The 26,249-nt window shown below is 32.9% G+C and overlaps 1 protein-coding gene across 4 annotated transcripts in view; it reads left to right on the forward strand.

The window, feature by feature from the left end:
* Positions 1 to 26,249, forward strand: part of ASPP (Ankyrin-repeat, SH3-domain, and Proline-rich-region containing Protein) — a 454,315-nt gene that overhangs the window by 277,349 nt on the left and 150,717 nt on the right. Inside the window, exons 1-2 of one of the 4 annotated variants that reach the window (XM_076417463.1) lie at positions 7,015 to 7,599; positions 14,542 to 14,888. The exons of the other annotated variants lie outside the window; for them this stretch is intronic. Of the exons in view, the coding sequence (XP_076273578.1) occupies positions 14,697 to 14,888 (192 nt within the window). The 5' untranslated portion in view covers positions 7,015 to 7,599; positions 14,542 to 14,696. Of the gene's footprint in view, positions 1 to 7,014; positions 7,600 to 14,541; positions 14,889 to 26,249 lie in introns of those variants that run through there. 4 annotated transcript variants of the gene reach the window in all.

The following is a 26,249-nucleotide window of genomic DNA, read 5'->3' on the forward strand; positions in this document are numbered from 1 at the left end:
AGAAAATTCTAATCTAAATAAAATAATTGAACAAAAATGTTATCAAATATAATTTATTTTTACGTTATAGTAAATCTAATACATATATTATCGAAGGACTTAAAACTACAATTAAGAACACAAGTATAGTAGTTTGTTGATTAGATTTGTTTTGTTGAACACTGAACTCTATTCCACATCACCTATGTGGTAGAGTTTCTAGGCGTGCTTTTTTATGTAGTGCTATCCACCTGGAGGCCTAATACACCTAATTGACAATTGTATATCTGATAAACGTATTTTAGTTTCATTCGAGAACATATTTACATTTTTACGTTTGGTTCTTGTTTCCTTCGATGGTGTGTTTACTTGTTAAGTCATCTTGGTATCACTGTATATTTTATTTCTTCTGCAACTATCTGTGTACACCATTTTTCATAAAATTAATGACTGAATTCTGTCTAATGCATTTACCATATCTACAAAACAGTTAATATTCATTCTCTCATTCATTCTACCTACTGCTCATGTTTAATTTTGAACAATTACAATCATCTCTTTGCATACAAATCTTTCACGCCCTACAATACCATTTTCTACAGTTATATTCAATTAGTTATGTACACACCTTTAGTTGTTTCCACTCTCATCCCTCTGTATCAGGAATTTCCAGCATTGCACAACATTATCACATATCCTGAAAGTTTCCTTCAGTCACTTTCACTTTCCGACTCACTGTCCAATTCAATCACCAAACTGTTAATTTCTAATCTGTCTAAAACATGTTCATTATTCCACCATTTATCAGTTACTTCCTCTGTATGTCTTATCGAGTTCATTCAAACCGAAGCTGTAATGGTTGACAATGTTTCCTTACACATATCCAAATAGTTTTTACTTTTTTACATATATTCAAACAAACCTAATCGAATGCTATTGAAACTTTGACCTTTTTCCATCAATTTTAGTTGTCTTTATACTTTTTTCTTTCTGTCATGCCAAGAGTGCCACAATGAACCATTTTGAAATATTCAAGTTTCATTAATATACACAAATTCAAATAGCTTATCTTCCTTGGTCTTATTTTATGCCTTTAAAAATTGAATTCTTTGTAAGGCAATGTCTGGAAGTTCCATTAAACCTCTCCGAGGGCTATCTTTACACCATTTAAACCCTATGCCCTGTAAGAGCATATGAAAGGATGTCTTATATCCGTCAAAAAGCTGCATGTCCCTAACTCTTTTATATATACTTTCCAGAGAGACAATTTTCCCTAAAATAATTTTATTAAATTATGTTTATATCGATAAAACAGTTTTTGTACTTACTGTTCTTATACATTTCGTATATTTAGTCTCGAATAGAGCCAATATCAAGACGGTCAAGATTCGTCACCCACTTCGTATGTAGACGAGTTTTCGGGGATGAATTTAACGTATTATTCTTAATTTTGTAGGTGATGTTATTCACAGTATCCACACTAATATTTAGCGCGGCAGCAACCCGCTATAAAATATTTTCAATGAAATTGTAGGGACTTATATTATTTAATATCATCAATGATTACCTCTCTAACGGTAATTATAGGCAAAAGGGGGCCTCCATTATCTTGTTTCTTTTTGAAATCTTTTATTAAAGCCGCAATCAATTTGTGACCCTGAATATCTATTGTTTTCGGCATTTTCAAACGAAATGATATCATATATTACAGAACGATTTATAATTTATCAAAATAATCAAAGCGCAAAAATAACGTTAGCCGGTTTTTAATATGTAGTAATAATAAGTAATATTTTGCATAATTTTGCGTACGTCTGACAACCGCCCGTCGTCCACTTGTCATACATATGCAAAATTATTTAATGCAATAGTGTTAAGAGGTTTTAACTCTTACCTCTTTAACTGTAGTTTTCAGATATACTATAATGGTAAAATAAATTATATTTGATAATATTTTATTCAATTATTTTATTTAGATTAGAATTTGAACTGAACTAAAACTCAGAGTTGATGCGGCAACATTGCAATGTCTCGACGTCACAAATACCCATGACGACAAAAAACTTTGAATAGACTGTAAGATCTAAACCCCTCATGACGAAAAACAGACCTGCAAACATCTACATCTCGTACAATCACGCGATTTCGTTGCATAACAGGCCGTATACACAGCTTGGATCCGCGAACGCAGCGGAAGGAAAACATATTTCTTTCAATCGCTTCTGAAGACATAATAAATACAAAACAATGGAACCAATTATACTCGCGTTCCATTGTTCGTTTTCTTTTAATTAAAGTGTAAAGGCCCGTACCGTGGCGCTTTATGGTGCCGCGTTCTTTTATCTTGTTCACATTCTCGCAGTCTTATGCTGAATAAGTGAACTACAATATGAGAAAGGAGCGGAGAGGGAGCTCGAGTTGACATATGTGAAACCAAACATACTGCGGTTATTAGGAGTACAGTATTAGTACACATTATTATCCATTGCCATGAATGGCTTCGATCAAAAGAAGTAGTAATCAGAAGAAGTACTATCTAAAGCAACGCTGTCGACTTGGCAATATTTTTTCTTCAATAAAGATGGTTTTTCTTTCAATGCTGTTGTTGGTCGTTGTCATCAAGTTATAATGTCCAATGACCAATCAGTGACAAAAATTATAAAAATATGTTAATCCACTGAACTAGGATGAATAGATTTTTTTTTAATATATCTATTATTGGTAGAATATATTTATTATTGATAGAAAAAAGCAACGAAATATAGCAATCCGCCATGATAAGTTACCAATTAAGGTCAACAAGAGGCATATTATTTTATGTGAACTTCCACTTTTTCTGTATTATCTAAATAGTTTTTACCAGGTTTATGGAGTTTTGGAAAGAAAAACTACTCATGGAACAAGGTTTTACCAAGCCAAACAACTTGCCTGCTTAATTTGTTAGGAATTACAAGTGTTAATAAGTCAGGTAATTAAGATCAGCCCGTTGCTTCAGAAAAAGGTTGCATCTCGAATAATTTGCCAGGGGTTGTTTTTTTATTGGAACGAAGAGTCACACACCACCAAGATGGTATACACTTTACGAGCACTCGTATAATTTTTAGGGTAAATGATGTGGCTCGGTGAATGGAGGTAAAATGAAATGAAACAGTGGTGTTGACGTTATGTGACCGTTATTTATTGGCTATATAAAAAAATGTGAAAAATACAAATGATAAAACGGATGGCAGCGGTGTTACCTGGAGACGAGGCTTGGGCAGTCGATGGTGGCACGTCTAAACCAAACGACGTCCAAAACCAACTACAATAAAATCCCCATTCGCTGGGAAGAAATTTTCGTGGTGATTCGTGAATGAAGAGGTGATCGCCGAAACTGAGGCCTATTTCGAAACAAAGGACAAATCGTATGGAGGGTTGCTATAATCACTGTATCACCCTTGAAGGGAATTATGTTGAATAAAAAAAGATTGCTTTACTATGATAGTTATTCAATTGACCTGTTAAACAACAGTAATAAATTAATTTGTTGTTTAGCAAGTAGCATCTTCTTTCCAAAAATAAAATAGTTTTTTAAGTAAAATAATAGTTTGTGTTCGAAACTCTTAACCATTTCATAACTAACGCAGTCGGTACGATACCAGAGAGATCATAAGGCTGTTTTGACTTTATTCAATTTACCAAAATCAAATTCCAATTAGGAAGCATTCAAGCTTCAAGTAAGCAAGATTCAAGCCTTGAAAAACACCCCCAGTCTGTGGATTCCCAGCACAAGCTGGAAAAAATTCCTGGAAAAAACAATGGCCATAAGGGCGGACCTTCGGCAATGAAATATGGTGCAGCGGTTTGACCATGGCAGAGCTGCGAAGCTACTGATATTGGCTCAATTCTTGTTACATTGAAATTCCAAGAGTTTTTTTTACCATATCAATAATTATTATTTGTTACTCGAATAAAATGTTATTTATTCGTTTAGTTTTACTTGAAAAATATTTTGAACAAAAAAATTGAACAGATTTCAAAAAATAAATAAGGAACTCACTAAAAATATGTCGAATATGGTATGAACCTGATTTTCTTAAAGTATTAGCCGTCTCTGCACTACTTCCACGCACAGTGACCATGGCAGATGGTGTAGGACTCATTTAGATAGGACTAAAATATGTTATGTTTAAAACAAGTGTCAATAAACTACAATTTTTGCTACTATGTTCTTACCCTTGTTCTTCCATATTTTAAAACCAATGTATGTTAAACCACCAAGAATAACACAAAAATTTAATTATTATTACCATATAATTATTAATGTAATACATAATACAAGTATTCTAGATCCTTTTGTTGTTTTGAAAGAATGTACCGCTATTAGAAAAGGAAATCAATATATTTTATTCTTTTCTATGGTTTTCTATGCAGAATTGTGCATATCCTCTCTCTATTAAGTATCGGACTCCCATTGCTTGGACATTATTTTTAATATCTGATATGTCATCCCTTGCAAATTCTTTAGGATTAATTTACCATTGCATTTCAAATGTATAAAAGTAAAAAAAAAACAGTTACATTACTTTCTGATAGTTGTTATTTGTAAGCTTGAAGTGAAGCTTAAACGTGAAACACAATAGAACCGATATAATCGACATCAAGGCTGTAATTAATAGGTGACAACGTTTGCCAGGTTTCCTCCAAGATGTAAATGAAAAGTTTACCTATATATACTGTATATATCGTGTAATATAAACCAGTGTTGCCGTAAAATCTAGTGATATCGAGGAGTTTTCCGAAATTAAAACCACAGTTTAATGTATTTTAAGTAAGTTTTATTAATATAACAATTTTTGTTATGGTATTACACAATTCGTATTCATTAACAACAAAACTAATAACGGCAACTTTGTTGTCCAAGTAATTATCAGTGATATTACTGAGTGCTGGTGGCATAAAATCAGAAATGTTGCATCCCATTAACCGTCCAACTATCCGCATCCGTTTTATTCCTTGTTATATTCTCTAGAAGCCACTAAAATCGTACAACATTGTTCTGCTTTGTCAGATCTAGGTTATCTCGTAATGACGAGAGTGGGAGACGTCATTTTACTGACCGTTTGACGGCATATTTTCGTGGAAACTCTCCACGCGAATGTCTCCTGTTTACTGTGGCAGGAAATTACGATTCCGATTAGAAAATAAATGAAAAGTCCCACGTCAGTTCGGTTCGGAAATCGTCTGATTTAAAACGGTTTATTTCAAATTAATTAATATTGGACTTTATAAAATTTACAACAAACAATTGTCGATAAAATTAATATATTATTATGAATAAAATATATAGGCTGTAAAACATAATACGCGATTTTTTTTTAATATCATAGTTTAGGGTTTCGGTGAATGGAGGTAAAACGAAATGAAACAGTGGTGTTTACATTATGTGACCGTTATTTATTGAAGTAATATAAAAATGTGGAAGATACAAAATAGATAAAACAGATGCCAGCGGTGTTACCTGGTGACGAGGCTTGGGCAGTCGATGGTGGCACGTCTAAACCAAACGATGGTCGAGTACTCAATGAATGGAAATACCCTTCAATAATATCCCGGATAAACGTCTCGGGGTTACCAGCTATTCGTTATCGGGTTCTAGTTGGCGCTGCTGGCACCCCGCCCGTGTTCAACATCTGGGATTATATTTCTGGGTAGTTTGTAGACCCTTATTCCACCATGTAAAATTCGACATGCCTCAAGGTCGCTACAATAGTATCTTAATTTTCAACCGACTTCGAAAAAGGAGGAGGTTCTATGTTCGGCTGTGTATATTGTTTTAATGTATATTCGACAATTTTCCGTCAACTATGGACCGATTTTCAAAATTCCTTTTTATTCCAATGAGGTGGTCCCATTGGAACCAAGTCAGGAATCAAGTCTGTGGGGGAAGGGGGGGATATCGAGAGACACGCTAAAATTCCAAAGGCACGTAAAAAGTTGAAAAGTACAGTGTAAAAGCCATTCAGTTTGCTTTTTAAGCACTAACTATAACAAATAAGACCTCGTAAAATACTGTACATAATTGCCTCTATGATGTAATTGTTAAAGCGTTTATCTCCTAATCGGTGGTCGCGGGTTCGATTCCCGAAGCAGGAAATAATTTTTTGCTGTTCTAGTTTAGTTAGAACATTTATCAAATCACCTAAGTTAGGTAGTAGACTTCGGGGATTGAAGTGTTCCTTATTTTCAAGCATTGCTTCATTATCCCTATTTTAAGGACCCAACCGAACCCCACCAGTTATATTAATTTAGATTTGTTTTGTTGGTAATTTTATTTTTTGTGTATATCACAAAAATATATTATTATTTTTGTATTGTTTGAGCTATTATTTTCTTGAATATTTTTTTCACTTTGCTTTGCACTTTATGGAACTTTATGAATATGCGATAGAAGAATATATAGAACATATAGAAGAAAGTAATCAGGGAAGATGTAATGCTAACATGTTAGCAGATTACTGCTACTGTTTCTAATAAAACAATTCTACTGTTCAGAAGAGGAAAAGTTAATATTTCGTCATTTGCTTTTAGAATATATGGCTCATTTCTTTTATCGACCACATACACCTGAGCTATTTTGATTCATTGTCTATTTTTAAATATATATCACTATTTTTTTAAATAAAGTTAGTAATATAGATAAATAAAAGTGTGTAAATTTATAGTGCTTTAATTTACCATAAAGTTTTTGTGTTTAGTCGGTACAATTTGACAAAAAAGCAGTTCTACTTGATGTTATAGTACAAAAAATATTTCGCACAGTGCAATTGAATGAAAAATCTGTTTAAAGGTATATTCTTAAAGGGTTGCAGCTTTAAAAATCGATTTTTCTCTGATTTCTAGACTAGAATACCCCCTTAAATGAGGACGCCTACAAGTACAGCATTTTCTAATTCGAATTTATATATATACCCGTCTGGAAACTGTATTAGACAGACTATCACGTGACCCCAAACGCTAAATATACATTTCTTCGGTCGTATCTACCGTCTGCTTAGTACGCGTCGCGCACTTTTCGAGAAAACTGGTGGAAATTCTTTTTCGGTCATTGCGATCGGATTTGCAACGGACACAGCGCGCGGAAAAACGAAACAATAACCGCATAGAAAGCACTCGAACGTTCCAAAGGCCGCTCGGTATCGATAAATTCGCTCGGGATAGTGATTTGTAGTTGTTCCCTGCGCCAGCTGGTGTCAAGTTTCATAAAAGTTTACGATTGTCAGTATGTCGGCGATAACGAGTGTTATTTTTAACGTAGTTTCGTCGATTCTCCCGATAACAACCGTTCAATTTAACTACTGTCTTGTTTATTTTTGATTATCTTTTAGTTCGGATGGCATCCCTAGAAAAATTTAGTTTTCTTCCATTTCACTGACTTTTTTAACCGACTTCGAAAAAGGAGGAGGTTCTATGTTCGGCTGTATACATTGTTTTAATGTATATTCGCCCGATTTCTCTGTCAATTGCGGGCCGATTTTCAAAATTCTTTTTTTATTCGAAAGAGTCCCTTTGGAACCAAGTCAGGATCCGTTGGGTATAAGGGGGGGATATCGAGGGAAACACAAATTTCAAATTTCAAAGGCACGTACAACAGTTTCACGTATTTTTGATCTAAAGTAGTCAGATATTTGTGTATAATGTTACTGTTCAGCTGATGTGACGGAAAATCGGAAAGTCGTTCAGTTGAAAAGCCATTCAGTTTGTTTTTCAAGGACTAACTGTAGCATATAAGGTCTCGAAGAAATATTGTAGACAACTGCTTCTGTGGTGTAATGTTTAAAGCGTTTAGCTCCCAAGCGGAGGTTGCGGGTTCGATTCCTGGCGTGGACAATAACTTTCTGTTATTGTTTACTTAAACGATTTGATCGCCTAGACTAGGTAGCGAAACCCTGGGCCTGAAGCGCTCCTTATTTCAATCATTGTTATGGTGTTTATTCCTATTATTCCTCAAACAATTTATCTTAATACCTACCTAAACCTATTTATCTATCTATTACTACTATTACCAACTGACTTCTTTGAAGTCGATGCCGAGCCCAAACATTACAAAAATAATAATATGATTTTGTGACCAACAACACAAATCTAAATTAATATAACTGTTTGGGTTCGGCACCGACTTCAAAATGATCAGTTGGTGGTAGTTAAAATAATATTGTAAATAGATACATAGGTTTAGATAGGTATTAATCTAAAATGTGTGTATATAGTAGAATATAAAATATGTGTAGTAGATAGGTTAAATAAGGTTTTTGTTTATTTTTATATAGTTATTGCAACGATTATTATGCACGTATTTTGTGTTAAAATGTTTTTTATCGGTCGGTTCAGTTTTTTTGGTAAAAATAACGAGCCAAGTGTCAAGTCATCAAATTAGGTGTATGAATCGTTTTATCGGATTAAAAGGGCATTTATTAAGGAAAATTGGTTCAATATATATTAATCAAAATATTTTCCATCATTTCGTACAACTTTTTCCCATTTTTTTTTGCCAACATGTCGATACCGTGTCTAAATAAAGATATTAGTTCGGCTATCATCCCAATCATCAATCGATTTTCGCAATTCTTCATGATTTTGAATCTGTTTTCGTTAATCTAGGCTGTATCGATCTGGACAAACGATAATCAGAAGGCGTTATGTTTGGTGTGTACGCTGGGTGCGACAGAACTTCCCATTCGGGTTGCTATAATGTATCCTTTACTACTCTTGCGTTCTCATGTAACAGAATGACTTGGCGTCTGTTATTCGCAGCAATACCTTGTTCAATTGACATCGGTAGATCCGTTTTAGCACCTGGTGGTACACTACACCTTGGTAATATCACCATATGCACATCAAGATCTATTGCCATGAATATTCCGCCTTAATGTCGATATGGTTTACTCTCCTGGACTAACCCACGACTCTTTGCGCTCGAGATTGTCATAATAAATCTACTTTTTATCGTTAGTCCCAAAACGCCACAGAGAACTATTCTTTTTTTACCTGACGAGGAATGAAACCACGAAGATGAAACGTTTTTAAATGACATTTCAGTCAATTCGTGTGGTAACCATTTTTCTCCTTTTGGATCTGTCCCATTCGACGTACAACTCTGAAAAAACTGTTCGATGAGCTTAGGTAGGGAAACTCCTCATCCATTTCTTTCAATCTTCAACGTCGTTCGTACATTCCACGTACTTAGACTGACTATATTCTTTCTTTTTTTGTTCTCATATTTTTCCTTTGTTTATCGTTATCATTTGTTGTTAATTGTGTGAGTTGATTAATTTACGTGCTCTGTGCTCTATTTTCTTTTTTGTTCTATTTTTTTCTATATATTAATAACATTTATTTTATGTGCTTATTTCTTAGTGATTGTGTATTTTTCATCTCCTTTGTCTCAACTTCAATAGGATTTCATCCAGGAAATAGAATTCCAAATTCGAATCCAAAGAGATTATTTTACAGGGGATGAATACATTTGAAAAAATATCTTAGTATACGAGTGATATGATATATCTTATTAGTATTGAGATTAAACACATTAATTTCAATAGGTAGCGAGCTTTCACGAAGTTTTCATTCGGTTATAGGTTCCAGTTTTCGATGATTTGCATACAAAAAAATTATTATATTAAAATAAGTTTCCAAAAGCACTCAATAACCTTTAGCATCATTTTTCGTTGGATTAAATAGGTAAAGTCAAAGTTCCTGCAAATGGTGTCTATTCCATGCTCATATTATATTATTTTTTCAACTATATTTAGTCCTATATCTAATATATCTTCGATATGTTCTAAATATATTATGATTTATTAAAAGTGAGTTAATTTAACTATTGCGAGACGGTTTTATTGGGTTTAATCTAAATCGGACTCTTTTTATGACCTCTTTTGTGCTTTGCTATAATCGTTTTTCGTTTTATACCCTATTAATGGACTATTTTTGTTTAGAAAGTATTTGTAGGTGGAGGTTGTTCTTTTTTTTTTGGTGAGACCGTATGCGCGGTCTGCATTTATTCCCAGATAAGGATCGGCACCAAGGCAATTTTCCGAACAATTGCTATTCTTTCGCGTTTTAAAAATATACGTTGCCACAATTATCGGCCTCTTATATCGTAGTTTACGACTTTTTAACGTTACTCGTAAAACGTTTCGAATACATTAAGTTTTATGTTAATTTTGACGTATATCGCATTTTATACGCGGCAGCCAAGACAAATTGATGCCGGTGAGCAATTGGCAGCTGCACCGTGGAACTTCGCCGACCTCTGAAGCTTTTTTATGTTCGCCAGGAACTTTTTCGCGATTTTAGGTTTGAGTCTCTCTATCCTTGTCGCTCTCGCATCGCCCTCACTGTCTTTCGGGCCGTTGGGTTTGTTAGAGCTTTTAGAGATAGGTAAAGTTATTTTATTTAACTAGTGGTCATCGTTAAGCTATCCTGCTGATGCTATGTAGTAAAGACATCTTTATATAATGTTTGCAGTTTTACTTTAGACAAAAAAATGGGTTATTCTCCAAATAATTAGCAATTTAAATTTAGTTTTAGTATCGGAGGAAACAAGGCATGGTAAATACAATGAGTATATATCTCCTTCTAAATTTTCATATATTCTAAAACGCGTTTTCAAACGTTAACATAAAAAAATCCTATGATGGTTTTGTTTGGTTTAAACTTCAATTTCGACATATTTCGCTAGATTACTTGCATTTTTTCATTTAAAAAGGACGTGCACACATTACCACTGCTTATTCACTATCTAATATTTTTTCATCTCGCTATTCTTTTCTTCTTAAGTCCAGATCTAAGATTTTCAGCCAAAACTTGCTAAGATTCTACTGCGAAGGGCTTTGTTTTGATAATCTTGGATTATATCATATGTACACTTCGCAGTAGTTAATTTTATTCGTATTTGTTAGCTCACCACTCAGTAAGGTTATTGACAGCGGTTTGTCATTTATTTCCAATATTGCTATCTTAATATCGTTACTTTTAGCGAGTACCATAAGGAAATGTAGGCATTGTAACTTCTTCACATATATGGTTATCACTGGTATAAAGTAAATACGATATTGGTCCAAGAATACCCACATAGATGGGTTTCATATTTGAATATTCATCCCCAAATTTTATTTTAAAATGACGATTAGAAATGTACCTTGTTGCACATTGTATTTTACGATAAAATAAATGTTCTTACTTTCCTAGTTTTACCTCAAATAATTTTAACATATCTTACTGGTAGTTTGTTCTTTTATCGAAGTTGGAAAGTATTGTATTTTTATGTTACAATAATTGAAATATTGGGTAGAGGAGCTTCAATGAAGCAGTCTGGAAGTGTTAATAATGTGTAACAAAGTACACCATCTGACATAGTAAAGAATTTCCATAAAATAGTAAAATATCAATCATCACGTAACAAAGAGGAGCGAGAATAAAAGCAGGTACCAACAAGTTTCATATTATTAGTCATATTTAGTCCCCATTCGCTAGTTTGACTTCCTAAATTTTAAGAGATGGTCTTAAGAGAAGTTGACGCGGTGACGATGAGAGAAGAAGAGTTAAACTCTAAAAATTGATGGCTGTTTTCAGAAAATCATCTGTCAATCATCCATCAATCAGATTAATGTGTGTAATAAATGCCTTTAAAACTTCTGAATATCCCCATAGAAGTATATGATGTAGTATGATATTATTTTCTTTACAATTACGTTTTTATCTCAAATTTATTTCCGGCTGGAGCAAAGAAAGGTTTGTATTAATTGCAATTTCCCTCAAATAAGTTTTCCTCGTTTTCTCTCGAGCTCTATACATTATCTGTATTGTATTCGACAAAAAAACTCATGTTATTAAACGTTACTAGCTGAACATGAGTAGAAATAATTTTAATAACTCCCGGAACACTGATAAATGAAAATAAGTCTTCTTCACAACTTAGCAACGCTGGTTATGACGCTAATTTTTCGGGAAATACAATCAACGTCGAATATTAAATATTGAACAAACCTTTTTCAGTGAAATCAATAAAAAAATGGAAGTATTTTATCGAAAATTAGATGTCACTTCATCCGCAGTCAATATTGCGAGTTGCTAGTGCATCCTAATGGCCATATTTAGTCCCTACTTGTTACTGTGTTCTCCCGAACTATAAGAGATTGTCCTAAGTGAAAATGGAACGAGTTAAAAGCTAAAAATTGATGACTGTTTTCAAGAAATCGTTAGTTCTAACTATTCACAATGTCTTGAAGTTATTAATCATCTCTGATAGAAGTATATGATGTAGTATGATATTGTTTCCTTTATAATTATGTTTTTATCTCAAATTTATTTCCGGCTGGAGCAAAGAAAGGTTTGTATTAATTGCAAATTGCAATAAGTTTTCCTCGTTTTCTCTCGAGCTCTATACAGATCCCCAGCGTTCATTTCCTTCCTTTCGATACATCCGAACGACAATATCTGTATTGTATTCTACAAAAAAAATCATATTATTAAACGTTACTGGCTGAACATGAGTAGAAATAATTTTAATAACTCCCGGAACACTGATCAATGAAAATAAATCTCCGGAGACTTCCGCAAAAGCACAGTCGTAAATAAATAATTTCACGCCGAAAATATTTTTTAAATAAAATACGTCCGTAAATTCGGTTGATATGCCTTTTATGGAAAAACAATCTGTTCGCTGGTCATAAAAAAACGGTCTAAACATGAAATAATTGAAATTCGGTTGAGTGCTTCGGTGCAATTGTTATAAAATTTAAATAAAAACCCCGACCGACCGCTGCTATGGTGCATATTTTTTTGTTTATGCAGATTTAATCTGTCGATTAAACAATAACGCAAACAATTTGTACAGGAAAAATATATGCACATCGTTATAGTGGTCGTCGTTTGTGTTTGGATGAATTGTTACGAAATTTCTATATTTTAAATAATATATCTCTCTACCTCTATCTAAATAAAATGCGTTTTTTTTTGTTCAAAGTTGGCTAGGCAATAAAATACCCTTTACAAACATCCAAAATAAGAGTTGCAGTCTAGTAGATATTGTATTGCGTCCAATGTGAATTTCAGTGAATTACGAGATAGCACAATAATCTATTTCTAGACAAGAATAAAATAAATAAAACAATATACATAAAAGCTTCAATACATAGCTTTTTTGATTATTTCAAGATAAATAAGGAATGAATTAGCATGACTAGTTCACCTATTTTCATTATTCTCATTTGATTTGCAATATTGTAATGTAACAAATAAAAATATACCCTCAATTATATAAAAATACCCTCAAATATATTTATTGCCTATTGCTCACTTAATCCATTTCAATAAAAAATTACAAAAACCTTGGTATAACTTGGAGAACTACAACTCGAAATTCAAGACACGAATACTGACGGAGAATGTATTACATCTGAAGACATTTTGATAAAAAAAACTAGCTAGAATGAAAGAAATAATTACACCAGATACTACAATAACTTTACAAATTAAGTAGTATTTGGAAATGCCACTTATTGGGCTAGAAATCTAATCTAATGGTGTTTAGAAACCCCATTAGATTTTTGGCAAGCTCATCAAATACTATTACTTGATTTATATCAGTTACATTTAAAATATTCTGCAACATGTATCCACACATCCACACACAGCATCTATCCCCTCGGATCGAGATTTTAAAAAATCTGGCCAAATTATTAACAATTGAAGAAATCGCATCACGGGAGAAAAGCTCAACATGTGTATTGTATCTTTGAATAGTGATTAAAAAATATTTCCGTTCAATAATAAATGAAACATTTATTTTATTCAAAAAGGCCCTGGTTGTTATTGTGCGCTCATTTTTAATTATGTCATGGATTAGTTTTTTACTATGATTAGCTATATGTTTAATTTTTGTGTAGTATTTTGGTTATTGTGCATCTTTGGTTTTTAAGTTTTGTTTTTAAGTTCTATTGTATTATATATATTTATTATAGTATGTTACCTAAAAATATTACAATTAACATATTATTAAAATACGACAAAACATGGGTGGGGTTATTATTCCATTCGTTTTTATAGATCCACAGAGCATTCGAATATAAAAGTAAATCTACTTCCTTAAAATGAAATTATTCATAGCATGATAAAAGTATTTAGTAATTATTTATTTCCTTTGCTTTTTTAAAGTTAGTATGGGAAGGATATGTACATTTCGATCTCGCTTATACTAGGGTTAGAAACTATAATCACGTTTAAAATAAACGGCTCCAAGCAATTAGCCTCGTCCTTTCATCTCTCGAAATTCATATAGGAAAGAATTCGTACATCTTCGTCTGACATCACAAATGGAAAAAATATTTTTTTGACTATCGACTGTTTCGACTATACTCGACTCGTTCATTCGATAGTTGCCAACGCTACTTATATAATTAATATATATATATATATATATATATATATATATATATATATATATATATATTATTATTATTATTATTATTATTATTATAATATATATTATTTTATTTTTTTATTGTTAATATGGGTTAGATTAGCTTTTTCTTTCATTTATATTGAACAGTTTTTAATAAATATGACAATACAGTGAACTGATTGAAAGTTAAAAGTGCACAAGTGATCGAAAGACCAAAATTGGCATTAATACCGGCCAAATCCGCTGGGAATTTTTATTGGTGTCGCTGAAGATGGATACGAAGGAGCGGGATCCGATGAAAACTTCGGCGATTTATGGGAATTCCGACCAGAAGTGTAAGATCTGCGACGGGCCGACCGGCGACGAGCACAATAATGGAGAATGCGGTCGGGATTTTGGTATGGCGGTGGTCAGAAAGGCAGAGCGACTTCAAAGGGCTTTGAGATGGGCGGGTTTAGAACCTGTGAGTAAAATTTATAACCCCGTAATAGATAATAAGGAATTTAAGTTGATATATAGCTTTCGGAATAATAGAGCGACTGTTTCTAGTGGAAGTGGTATTTAGTCTTGGGTGAGGAGGGAATTAGAGTTAAGCCACCAATTGGTATAGTTATTTATTGTAGTTCACGCCGTAATCTCTAGGATATTTACATGCCTACGTATGTTTTATCGCTGTCTGTTTATTTCGTTAATAGTTTTTTTCATATATTAGATGCTTGCATATATTTTAATCAGATATATCTATTAGAAAAATGGGAAGTGACAGATGGGCTGAAAAGTCCCGGGTGTAACAAAGAAAATGCGTTTTGTTTTGTTCTAAATTAGCTTTATTCATCAACGTAATCACTTTTGTAGAACGATTTATCTTTTTCCTCAAGATAAGCCCGGCACCAGTTGTTATCCATTCAGTTAATGATCGTTTTGATTTCGGAGTGAAGTGATGGATCCATATTTCATCTATTGTCACGTTTAAACATGGCCAAATACTACTCAGAATCATCAACACTTTCTTGTTTTTGGCCAACAGTGAGCAAACGCGGCGCCCACTTTGAATAGAGCGTTTTCATAGTCAAATGCTCATGCAATATCAAACCAACATGTCCTTTTGATATACTTACGATGTTCGCTAACTCAGGCAACTTCATTTTTCGATAATTCAAAAGGACTTTGTGGATTTTACGTTTTCCGGTACTACCACCTCATCTAGACGTCCACTGCGTATCATCAGTGTCTCTACGACTACGTTTCAACTCAGCAAACCAACGTTTTATTGTTGTTTTACTGTTTTTATTGTAGTGGAGTTCTTATAACAATTTTCAAGACATTGCTTCGCTTGAACGGTATATTTCCAATCAAAAAGCAGTGTAAAATTAAAACACGAAATTATTTTTGATTCATTGTTTTGAAAGTAACAAAAGTAATAAAGCTAGTTCTATGGTGCGCTATCTCCATCTTACTGTTTTATTGTTGTTTCTGATAGAGCGGAGTCTTATTAATACTTTTCAAGACATCGCTTCACCAGAACGGTATTTTTTCCCAGCAGAAGAAGCAGTGTAAAATTAAAACACGAAATTTGTTTTTGTTTTGTATTGTTCTGTAAAATGTAGCTCATGAAACTGTTTAATGCATAAGAAACCAAATATTTGATATTAGCTTTTTATAATCTAACCTTGATGACGTTTGATTGACACTTGTTGAAGGCTGGAAATTAATTAAAAAAAGCAGTTTTATTTAAAGTTGTAGAACCAAAAAAAATTGTAACACAGTGTTAATCCTTCAAATTGTTTTTTTTTTGTAGAAATAACTTTTATTCTCTGTAAAGTAAATACGTAGAGTTGTCATAAAGTAGTTTTCTCGAAGTTAATCATCATACTTATTACACGTATGAGAATCTAGGGTATTTTTAGTCTGAGACGAATTTTTCGAGTTAGTGTAAGCAAATGTATGTATAAAATGTTCTGAAGGAAGTTTAATGATGCCAAGTTTCCATTGAAAATGTCAGATGGCATCTAGCAACGCTGCACTAATCATGTTTTATATAAAAAAAATCTTACATTACTTGACTGGTGGTGTCTTCAACTGTTGAACATAAAAGACATATTTTTACGCCTAATAATATGAAGCCAGAGTACGTTTTACACGATATCCTTAAAAACATCCACATAATATCTCAACGGCTTTATAATTAAGGATGAAAATAATGGCACAGAGTCACGTTACGACAATATGAAGCCAGATATAAACAAAACGTTGCCATTTTTCAAGTACGCATATTTCGTGACGGGGATTTATGTCCGCCGTTAAGGGGGCAGTCGTGTATTACTTTTTTTTGTCGACCTTTTCCTTGTTTCAATTTAGGATAGGGACGTGCTTGACGCTGACTATCGCTATAGGAAACCAGGTGACCTGGCGAGGAGAAAAAACTGCTGTTACCCTACGGATGCCATCGATGAATGTTTCATTTCTATAGTTGGTATGGGTGGCTTAATTATTTATCAATATGTTTTTCCAACTTTCTGTATTCCTGATGAATATTTTATCATCGCCGCCGTTTGTAGTACGAATTTTTTCCCTGTTGGTATCGAGTTCTATTCTTTGTACAGTTTATTATACATGAAGGTCCGTAATAATGTTCAATTTAGGTCTAAGGATCCAATAGCTTTACAAATATATAGTCTATTCAAAGTTTTTTTTGTACATACGTCATTAAAGGTGAAGTCATCAGAATCAGACAATATTTTCCTTCTTATTTTATCCTAGTTAAAAAGAGACTTAATGTTAAAATAAATTATATTTGATAACAATTTTGTTCAATTATTTTATTTAGATTAGAATTTTGTTGTATGTCAAAGCTAAACTGAATTATAATTCAGAGTTGATGCGGCAACATTGCGATGTTTTGACGTCACAAATTTAGATGAGGTATGTACCAAATAACTTTGAGTAGACTATAGCTCAATAGCAATAATGAATGATTCATTTTGTTATTTACATTTTGATTTATTTGATAGTAGGTCCCTTGTTCCTCTCTATTTAAATTATTCTATGTTGTATTCATTGTAATTTCAGTGTGACTTGCCAATAATACAAAACAATAATGGCGATATCTAGAAAATGTTGCTATTCTAACTGAGATAAATATTTTTTTTGAGAGTTGTTATTATTATATTACTATCAAGATTCAGTCCAAAATTGTTATCTGTGAATTTATCGTCATGTTGATATTACATCTTTCTTGTTATAATTTTCCCATCTTCTTTTTTATTTTATTAAACTGGTCTCTTTGTTCTCCTGCTTTGACTTACATTACCTAACTTTTCAGAAGAAAGTCACCGTGTTTGTGCGAGAAGAAAAGAATTTAACGCTCATCAGACAACCAACAGTTTTACTATGAATCGTATCAGTTATGATAAATTTATAGTAGGGACTTTTGGTTTCTAGGGACCAGAGTTTCGAATAAACTAGGAATTGTTGATCCCTTTGTTTTTTGAACCAATGTTAAACTCTTGTGCTACGATCTGTTGCGAGCGTAATGGAGTTCAATGTTATTTTCTGGACGAGATTTCTAGGTCTAAGGGTATATATATATATATATATATATATATATATATATATATATATATATATATATATATATATATATATATATATATATATATATATATGTCTTGTGTACATATGAGATCAGAAAATATAATCAGAATTTCAAATTCCTATGAAGAATCAGAGCAATTACATCATTATATAGACACTTTGTGTTTTTTTTATCTTAATTATGTTTTTTTTAGGTATTAATTGTTAAGTTGGAACTAATACGATTACTTTAACAACAGAGCATAAAAATTGATTGTTTCGCAGTTGGTGTGACAGGTTACGGTATTTTAATGGAACCAAAGTATACTCGAGATTAAATAATCTAATAAAAATCATAAAAATTAAATACATTATAATTTATAGTTTTAAAAATTGGCATTGTTTGATGTACAATTTTTATAATCCTTGCAGATTTATAAACTTGGCGATTATTTGAACGGAAATAGCAGTAGGAAAATTGAAAAAAAACGGCAAAAATGTAGCAAATTTTCATGACTATAAATATGGAAATAGTTGCAATATTTTTTTACCTCTGGAATAAAGATAAAATTCTCAAAATATCTGTATTGATAGATGATGTAAACGAAAACCCATGCTAAATTAGTTTAGAATGTATACATTTTAAGATATGTGACATAATTCGAAATCTACTCGCTTTTAGAACTACAATTTTCATTGTATAACTTGTAAACTAAAAGTCGTATACAATTTGGCATACTGTCATTCGATTTATTGGAAATTTCTTTACAATCACTGTAATGTTCAGTAACTTGCGATTATTTAAATGGAAATGACAGCATAAAATCTTGAAAATGAGATAAAAAAAAACATAAACAAGATAGTCATGTTACTATTGTTATTGAGTAGCTAAATAGTAAAATGTTCTATAAAAATTATGATATTACCACATGATTTTACGTAAATTTGTTTATAATATCGAGGATATCACGTATTTAGTACATGTATTTTATATTTTACTATATACACACAATTTAGCTTAATACCTACCTAAACCTATTTATCTATTTACAATATTATTTTAACTACTACCAACTGATCAGGTTGAAGTCGGTGCCCAGCTCAAAACCGAACTCAAAATTAAATAACGAACAAAACAAATCTAATTTGTTGCTCGTACCGACTTAAAAGTGATTAGTTGGTAGTAGTTAAAATGATATTGTAAATAGATAAATAGGTTTAGGTAGGTATTAAGCCAAATTGTGTGTATATAGTGGAATATAGAATATGTGTAGTAGATATGTGAAATAATATTTTTGTTTTTTTTTATTTAGTTATTTCAATGATTATTATGTAGATATTTTATTTTAAAATGTTTCTTCTGTATTAAAAATCTAAGATGATTATTTAATTTTTGAGTGAGTTCCTTATTTATTTTTTGAAGTCGGTTAAATTTTTTAGTTGAGAATATTTTATTTCAATAAAACACAATATCACAAAACTTTGTCAAACACCGTGTTCATGAATTTATATACGACAAATTTCACAATAAGCATTATATGAAATTGAGATATATTATTTTTTTACTTCACAATTCCTGACAAACAATTTACCAGCTGAAAAGGGACTATCAACGTAATAAACAATTCTCCAGGCATATTTCACGCGGATCTTTATAGACACGTGTATAAATCTCCTTTGTTCCATTTTAACGTCCTTCCACATCATTTCCATTTTTCATTTCGCCCTGTTAAGAGTGTTGAAAGCCGCTATCGCGTCATCAAACGGGCAACTAAATGGAAAAATATGTTGCCCCATGAACGACCGATGTAAATCGTCGATTATATACGTCCGTCCTAATCGGCAACAGCTTGGTGAATTATTATTTGGAGTGGACTACGTTGTTCCGCTTAAAACGACAGAAAACAGCAAATAAAATCTGTTAAATCTTTCTCTGTTTGCCCCGTAGATCCCTCACCGTTTATGTGAATTATAATTAGAGCTTAGTATAGTATATGTGAGTATAATATACGTATACGAGAGAGAAACAAAAGTAAAAGTCTATTGATTTTAGTCACGTCAACCTTTTGGATTTTTTAGTCACTGGACCTACAGCTTAACATGGGTTCCGAACCACGTTCCTCGGCATTAAGCCTACCGATTGACGAGTGACCAACTTTAGAAATCATCTCGAAAATATCCGATCTTACCCAGCCTGGTTACTGGCGCGACTGGAATCATTTTCCTTGTCGGAATTTACATCCTTGTCTAGAATAATCACAAATATTATTAGTTAGTGCTTGTAGTTGCACATAATGTACCACATAGTACAATGTACCACATAAAACCCTTTTTTTTTGCCAAGCAAGCAATAAAGTCGCGATATTGAAACGGTTAGAAATGGTATTTTCTGTCAGTTTATGTAGTAGCCATTTTATCTCCTTTTAGGCTTTTTCCAGTAAATGTAAACGTCTAGAAACAGTTAATTCACCCAGTGCTAGCTGTCTGCAAGTTATTTGAGCTGATCTAAATACATAAGACAGAGAGTATAAGAAGTATAATGAATATAAGAAGACAAACAATTGGAAGCCAGATAAATGAACAAGACAAGGCAAGAAATTAACTATTAAAAATTTGTGGTGGTTTCAATATATATAAATAAAATTATATTCGTAAAGAGTAAAAACAATTTTTTAATAAATTATGATTGAATTATGTAAAATGAAAACGGAAGCTCTAAATTGGACCAACTCGTATTTTCGCTACGCACTAACACATATGATTCCCACATTAGTCAAGATTAACATGTCTGAGAATGGTACAGGTGCAGCTTCCTTGGCCAGTAGAATCCTTTAACGTTTTCAGCCGTGCTAAATCTCTGTTTGTCCTGTTACTTAGTCGAATAAAAGCCACAAATAAACATATAGAAAACACACAGTCGAGATGTGTATACGTGTGAACATAGAGCCTAATAAAATACGTAAACGTTGCCGAAGGTAAGGGGCGATGAGAGCACGGCGGAAGATTCGGGGAGAGGGGAATAGCGCACGGGGACGGATTTGTCATGGGGACGAGATTTTCTACGTCCCCTCTATTGGAATCGGCGACGGGATTGTGACGAGAGCGGCGCGGAAAAGATGAGATTGGACGCGATTCGGTTCGGTTCGAAGACGAAATCCAGCATTCGCCGTATAGTGATTACCGTCAGCGAACATCGAAAAGAAACGAGATTGTCGCCGGCTCTTCAGCTAAACATTTAATTTTGCGGAGAAAAATTGCCTCGATCATATTTCAAATAGGTAACAATAACCGGTCCGGTGAAAAATGACCTTTTCGGACTATACATCTCCCAAGGGCCGAGAGGACTGGTGGGGGTCGCTATACGGCGGGGAGATTGGCCGTTCTGTTTACATTGTAGTCATATCTGAGACCGAAAAACGTTGTATTTATTGTACAGAATTGAGATCATTTCTGTATATTTCATCTTAATATTTAACATATTTTTTTATCATAATACACCCATGCTGAATTTTTTTAATTAATTAACATACATCTTATATTAGATATGCTTAGTACAATCTTAATTTACAAATTAATTTTTACTACTGTTCTGTTGTAGTTGCATTAATACACACGCAATGCGAGTATTGGATTAATACATCAGTATGTATTTATCAAAATAAAATAAAACAAATCTAATTAAGCTAAAATTAAGAATACACTTATATACTATACAAGTTAGTGTAGTTTGGTTCACTTCAATCTTCTGATTTCCTGCGTGTTATCCACTAGCTGTATTACTTCCACGTTGTTGTGATTTAGCAACTTTATTTCATGTTTTAATGCGAAATCTGGGATCACCTCGTACCTGTCATTTGATTTCGAGGTTATCGTGCAGCTCTTAGTTAGTTACGTAAAAGCTTGTTTTGGCTTCGTTGGAGTACTCGTTGGTTTGATGTTTTAGTGCAACCCCATATTTTCACTCCATAGGTCCAAATAGGCTTTATTGACTGATAAACCAATCTCCTTGATTTTAGGTCAAGATGGTGGTGATGGTGGTCAAGATGGTCTCGGTTTTTTGTTTAATATGATGTTTCCAATTCAATGTACCATCGAGATGGATGTCGAAGTATTTAACTGTTTCTGTTCATCCGTCAAGAATGTAATTACATTTATGTTATTTCGCCGCAATGCAAAATTAAGACGGACAATTTTTGACTACTACTTGTACTTTTTCTACAACCTTAGGCAAATATTTATATTATTGCCATTATAACTGTGTCGTCCGAAAATTTTCCAAATATTGTTATTATTTAGATATTAGCAGTATAAAGCAGATACAAGAGTGGTTCCAAGAGACTACCCTAAATTTTCTTTAGAAAATAAATGGTTCCAGCAGTTGACAGTAATTCCGCGGTAGTAATTTGTCCATTTTGTAGATAAATCCCAAAGGCCATACCCGGTTAAAAGCTTGTGAGACATCCAGGAATATTGGAGGGTAGTATTTCATTTCTTCTAATGCCTTTTCAACAATCATTCTTATTCGGTGCACCTGGCCTATTGTTGAGTGGTGATTTGGACTATAAAAGTCAAGTTTTATTTTATTGTATATTTTACTTCTATAAAATAGGTATTTTGTTTATTCCCCGAACTTATCGTACAACCTAGTAAATTGTAAATGTAATGTTGCTACCACAAGAAGTTACAGATTTTCTACTAAAGCAATAATATATGATGGACTACATCTTGGAATCTAAAATTGACAATCTATGATTATTCAGAATACTCCTTATGATGATATTTCTTTGGAAATGATCATGATCACCGTTAAACATTTGTAACGATTCATAACGAACCTTGTTTGATATTGGTTCCTTATTAAAAAAAAACATGTCAGTTCAGTTCAGTATGTGTCTTTATATATTTTCTTTGGCAATTTTATAGTATGTTGAGGGAATAACTTCGTTTCTAAGCTGGTCTCGCAGAGAAATAGGTGAAAAATATCTTAATCCTTTCATCTGGACATTAAACATATTTATGTCAAATTTTTAGGTGTGACCAACTTTTGGACTTATTAAGAAATATTGCAAGATCATTTTCATCAACACCTACACTCGTGAATTAATAGTCTTTATGTCTATTATTATCTGCTAAGTAGCATACTGTCTTATATTCAATAAAAGTAGATCTAATATCTCCGTAAGCAAAAATTAACTAAGAGTTTTTTAACAATTTCTGATAATGAAGAGAATGTTTAGCTTCCTAAGCTGTCCAAGAGTTTTTTTTTATTAATCTCTTAGAACTTCAACAATCTGCCCGTGCGCAACAAGTACTATAATATGATTTCCGTTGTAGAATATAACTCTACTGACATATAGAGGATCGCTTCACTATCTGATGTTCTGTACAAAGTTATAATTTAAATCGTATTCTAGATACTGTTAACTTATTCTAAACTCTATCCTCACATATTCTGAAGATTATTCTAACTTATTCTAGAGATTATTAAATTTCACTCTATGTGTGTGTTAACCAGATCGTATGGTAGTTTACGTTTGAGCCTATGCACTTCACTGTCATCGCGCATATTTAACTGCTGGCGAGTTCATTGGGATGCACTACCAGTTCTAAGGGGATATTGCGTTGAATTAGTTTGTTGAAGACGTAATATGGGTCATCGACGATGACTCACAATACTTTATTCTGGAACCTCTGGAGGATATCTATATTATATTTGCTAGTATTACCCCACAATTTAATACCATAGGTCCAAATGAGCCTAAGTATTGATTTATATAACAAAACCTTATTATTTAATGATAATTTAGATTTACGCCCTATCAGCCTGTACATTTGGTTCAGTTTAAGCCCACGCTGCTTGCGTTTTGTCACATAGGTGAGTTTATTTATGTTGATTTTTGCTGATGACAATTGGCCAACTTTTTTATACATTAATTTAAACATTATTTCAAAAAGAAACGATTAGTTTAGGCGATAAAACGTGAATATAATATATCGTGAAAATATGTTATAGCTATATTTGCTATATATAACCGTATTTAACCGGTTATATAAACCACAAATAGAATACTATAATAATAGGATTTTAGTTGTGTTATATTATTATCAACTTCAATACTGTTGTTCTTCAGTTAGAATTTAGCAAGATCGTGTTCCACACGTAGTATTTTGATGCGATATATCCAACTCATAGATTTATTTATTTTTTCTCTTTTTTGGATACACAGTGGACCATAAAAACAGAGAGGTGTGGTAAAATAATCAAGGTGTTCATCATAAAGTAACGCCCTCGTGATCTGTATGTTTTTACCGTCCATATATTGACGCAGAATAATTTAACATCGAATAAAACGCTTCGTTTTTACCTTTCACATGATTAATGCCCTTCTGTTTCGAATTACCACTGAACGAGGCGAGGCAAAACTGGAATCAATAGCGAACAATTTGTCTTTCGTTCTCCTGCAATATGAAAAATCGATATTTTTTATGAATATGGTGAGAATATCTGATTTCGCTGCGACATACGTTTGTATTCAACGAAAATAGAACAGATAAAAAAGTTTCAGTTCATTATTCCACCTTAGTTGAAAATAAACTTTATAACAGGTCAATTGAAAAGTCCCCGGCCTTACACATAGATGGCGCTACCAGAATTAAATCCATATGTTTTTTAATTAGCACTAACCCTCAAAAGTTGCGTGTATAAATTTGACAGCTGTCGTATCATTAGTTGTCAATTATAGCATTTTGAGTGAAGCAACTTTTGTTATTGTGAAAAAAAATGGATAAAAAAGAAATTCGCGTGTTGATAAAATATTGTTTTTTGAAGGAAAAAATTACATGAGCGCCCAAAAGAGGTTGTTAGCGAAGAAAACATTAAAAAAATCCACAAAGTGATTTTGAATGAGCGTAAATTAAAATTGACTGAAATAGCAGACACTCTAAAGATATCAACTGAATGTGTACATCATATCATTCACGAATATTTGGGTATGAGAAAGCTCTGTGCAAAGTGGGTGCAGCGCGAGCTCACTTTTGGCCAAAAACAACGACGAGTTGATGATTCGGAGCAGTGTTTGAAGATGACCAAGAGGAATAAATCCGAGTTTTTGCGTCGATATGTAACAATGGATGAAACATGACTCCATCATTTCAGTTTGAAGTTCAATCGACAGTCATCCGAGTGGAGTGCACACGATGAACCCGCTCCAAAGCGTGGGAAAAGAGTCTGCTGCTAAGTTTATGGCGTCTGTATTTTGGGATGCGCATGGAATAATTTTCATTGACTACCTTGAAAAAGGAAGGACCATCAACAGCGACTATTACATAGCGTTATTGGACCATTTGAAGGACGATATTGCCGAAAAACGGCCTCATTTGAAGAAAAAGAAAGTGGTGTTTCACCAAGACAATGTACTGTGTCGAAAATCCATGAATTGGGCTTCGAATTGCTTCCGCATCCACTGTATTCTCCAGATCTGGCCCGCAGCGACTATTTCCTGTCCTCAGATCTGAAAAGAATGCTCGCTGGGAGAAATTTCGTCGAATGAAGGTGGTGGTCGCCGAAACTGAGGCCTATTTTGAAACAAAGGACAAATCGTACTACAAAAACGGTATCGAAAAGTTGGAGGGTCGCTATAATCTGTGTATCACCCTTGAAGGGAATTATGTTGATGAAAAAAAATACTTTTGCCAAAAAATGTGTTTTACTATTGTAAGCCGGTGACTTTTTAATTGACCTGTTATAGCATCTCATCTATAATTAATCTGCGATACATTTTAGGAAACCAGTTATTTTCTTTATTTATAATTTCTACCAGTAAATGTAGCCATGGTTATTTATTTGGGGTATAACACATGTGTAAAGTAGGTCAAGATTGGTACCAATACACTTCCTTCGGGTACATTTTCTTTAATTTCCTTTACTGTAGAATAGGCTTCCTATTATTTGATTCTAAACATTTTGGCTGAGATAGAAGAATTTAGAAATTTAAGTATGTTGTTTTGCTAACATTTTCTTAAGTTTGGGGTCTCGCTTATTCAACCTTGATCTATTGGGCAGACTCTTTCGTGACTTCGTATAGACTTTCGCAATCACGTGTATTCTATGCATCTGATCAATTGTTAAATAGTTCTTCATAAAATCATACTGATAAGCATATATTGGATTTCTTCCAACTGCAATTGGTTTTAGTCTTTTCGATTAGAATTTTTCAAGTCCCTTATATTTTGACTAAAATACAGTATCTTC

The sequence above is a fragment of the Rhynchophorus ferrugineus genome, unplaced genomic scaffold (genome assembly GCF_030347505.1).
Source record: "Rhynchophorus ferrugineus isolate W39M unplaced genomic scaffold, kcgeb_rfMv2 rfM11, whole genome shotgun sequence".
Classification (NCBI taxonomy): Eukaryota; Metazoa; Arthropoda; class Insecta; order Coleoptera; family Curculionidae; genus Rhynchophorus; species Rhynchophorus ferrugineus.